The 2,561-nt window shown below is 43.5% G+C and overlaps 1 protein-coding gene across 1 annotated transcript; it reads right to left on the bottom strand.

Annotated features, from left to right (window-relative positions):
* Positions 1 to 577: 577 nt before the first annotated feature.
* LOC147962142 (uncharacterized) lies at positions 578 to 1,478 on the bottom strand. The gene is made up of 3 exons (XM_087537233.1): positions 1,386 to 1,478; positions 1,032 to 1,314; positions 578 to 939 (listed from the first exon to the last, which is right to left on the bottom strand). Exons 1-3 carry the CDS (start codon positions 1,446 to 1,448, stop codon positions 578 to 580), a joined length of 708 nt encoding a protein of 235 aa, XP_087393359.1. The 5' UTR covers positions 1,449 to 1,478.
* Positions 1,479 to 2,561: the final 1,083 nt, after the last annotated feature.

Here is a 2,561-nt window from a genome sequence, read left to right as displayed (position 1 = left end):
GATGATGTGACGCGGAGGTCTCCCATTTTTTGATTTTTTTTTTGAAATTTTTACGGTGTTTTCAAAAACCGGCCGATTTCGTCGCGGCGGCCGTCCGTGGCTAGGGTTTGAGCCATGCAAATCTGTTGTCAATTCTTTGATGAAATGCCTACCTTGTAGCCGCTTCACGAAAAAACGCATGTATTTAGCATTCAAAAAATGAAAAACGGTTTTTGATTTTTTTACAGTGTTTTCAAAAACCGGCGGATTTCGTCACGGCAGTCGTCCGTGGCTAGGGTTTGAGCCATGTTTTTAGCATTCAAAAAATGAAACTTATATTGTTTCATACATGAGCATGCACAAAAACCCATAATTTTATCTTTCATCCATGAGCATGCATAAAAAATTTCAATTCCCATCAATTACCAAACTAAATATTCATTGTTAAGAAATTGACATGTTTAGATGACACTGTCATACAGCATCCATGAGCATGCACAAAATTAAACCTGACATACTTAACATTGACATGTTCAGATGACACTAACAAGCTTGAACCTAACATGCTTAACATTGCCACTTCATTTTCTTAACATATTCACTCCTCCTTCTTCTCCTTCATCAACCTGATGCGCTCAGAGTGGCGAATCCCAATGCGGATGTACTCCTCTACCACAATTGGCATGGTCCTGTCGCCCAGCTGTGGAATCTCCGGCGCCACTACCATCGCGAGGTCATCGTTAGGCACCACCATCGCGAGGTCAGCGTCAGACATCACAATCGTGAGGTCGTCGTCAGCCACCACCATAGCAGGGTCGTCGTCAGCCACCACCATAGCAAGGTCGTCGTCAGCCACCACCATAGCAAGGTCGTCATCCCCACTCTGCTCCTCTTCTTGCCCACTCTGCTCCTCGTCATCCCCGCTCCGCTCCTCGTCATCCCCGCTGCTGCTCCCATTGCCTGGCCAAATGCAACAAAGTGTGAACATGGTGTTGTCGTTGTGCTGGTAGAGGAAGCCAAAAGGACATGAAGAAGAGAGGCAGAGAGCTTACTGGCATTGTCGTCGTGCTGGTAGTACATGCGGCACATGGTGTTGTCGAACATCTTCACGGTGAACATGGCGTCGCCGTCGTAGCGGAAGACAAGGAAGTACCCGAGCTGTAGCTCATGGGCGCGGGCGAAATGCTCCCAGCCGGGCCCTAGGTACATGTGGCCTTCACCATCGAACACCACCAACACGTCCCACAGCCTGTGAAGCCCGCTGCCGGCCTCCCGCAGCTTCACTTTGTGGGGCTCACGGCCGACGAGCTTCTTCGCAAACTTGTCAGGCAGCCTCTGCAGCGAGGGTCAAGCAATGGTTAATTGTGGCAATCAAGCACTAGACAGCAGAGTGATGATAAACATACCTGCCTACTACAAGATTCCTCAATTACGATCTCGAAGAACTCAAAACCTTCCAAGCCAGCCATCTCACTTATCTGAAAAGCAGCACTGTAAATTAAACAAGCACATCAACATCAATAGCATAGTAAACTAACACTAAAACAAGCACATCAACATCAATAGCAACAACAACATCATCAGGTGACCACCAACAGCAACAACACTAAAATCTACTATAAATTGACCAGAACACAGCAATATAAATTGACCAGAACCATATCTACTATAAATTGACCAGAACCATATCTATTATAAATGGACCAATAGTGTATAGCAAAACAACAGTTTCAATATTACAGTAGAAAGAAGTCTCAGGTTTATCAAGCACAGCAAAACAACAGTGTGACTGAAGAAAATTATAGCAGGAAATACTTCATGCATCATCAATAGATTATGATCATTTGAGCTAGCATGATCACATTACATGATGCACACATATGCAAACTTCTATGAATATAACATCAAAACAGAAAAAACAAGAGACCAAGAAAATCTTAGCAGTGCAAACACCTAGATAAAATTGTATTTGTACACATCAGAACATAAGCACCAACATAGCAGTGCTTAGCATGATCACATTGTATTTGTACACCTACATAGCAGTGCTTAGCCACTCGGGTAAAACATTACAAAAAGAAAAACAAATTAGAACACACTAGTGTCTCACTGCCTCATAATGCTCATACTTGCTGCATATCAAATGGCACAGAACATTCTACAGCTCATACCAAGTGTCTCATACATCTGTACTTATCTAATTCCTTAACTGAATCCTTAACTGAATACTTGACAAGAGCCCTTAATTGAAAAATCCTTAACTGAATAATCCTTGACAGCATACTTCCCACTCTTATCAAAAGGCACAAAGCATACTTGACAGCATAATCCTTAACTGAATCAATTCCCACTAATCAAACCCTAATATAATCAAACCCTAATCTAATCTAATGCAGTCCCAATCAAACCCTAACCAAATCAAACCCTAATATAATCCAAGCCCTATCTAATCTAATCCAATCTAGGCGACGGCAAGAACCCTAATCTAACCAGTAGCAGAAAACTAATCCAACCAGGAAGGAGAGAGAGAGGAAGGAGTCGGCGGCGGTGGGAGAGGAAGGAGTCGGCAGCGATGGGAGAGG

The sequence above is a fragment of the Triticum urartu genome, chromosome 7A (genome assembly GCF_056163025.1).
Source record: "Triticum urartu cultivar PI428250 chromosome 7A, HENAU_Tu73, whole genome shotgun sequence".
In the NCBI taxonomy this organism is placed as follows: Eukaryota; Viridiplantae; Streptophyta; class Magnoliopsida; order Poales; family Poaceae; genus Triticum; species Triticum urartu.
This window is presented reverse-complemented; position numbering and strand designations above follow the sequence as displayed.

Excerpts from the sequence above, each read along its gene's own strand:
- LOC147962142 (XM_087537233.1), bottom strand. The coding sequence starts at position 1,448 with ATGGCTGGCTTGGAAGGTTTTGAGTTCTTCGAGATCGTAATTGAGGAA. Across the intron at positions 1,315-1,385 it reads AGGAATCTTGTAGTAGGCAG|AGGCTGCCTGACAAGTTTGC; the intron begins GTATGTTTATCA and ends CCCTCGCTGCAG. Across the intron at positions 940-1,031 it reads CCAGCACGACGACAATGCCA|GCAATGGGAGCAGCAGCGGG; the intron begins GTAAGCTCTCTG and ends GCATTTGGCCAG.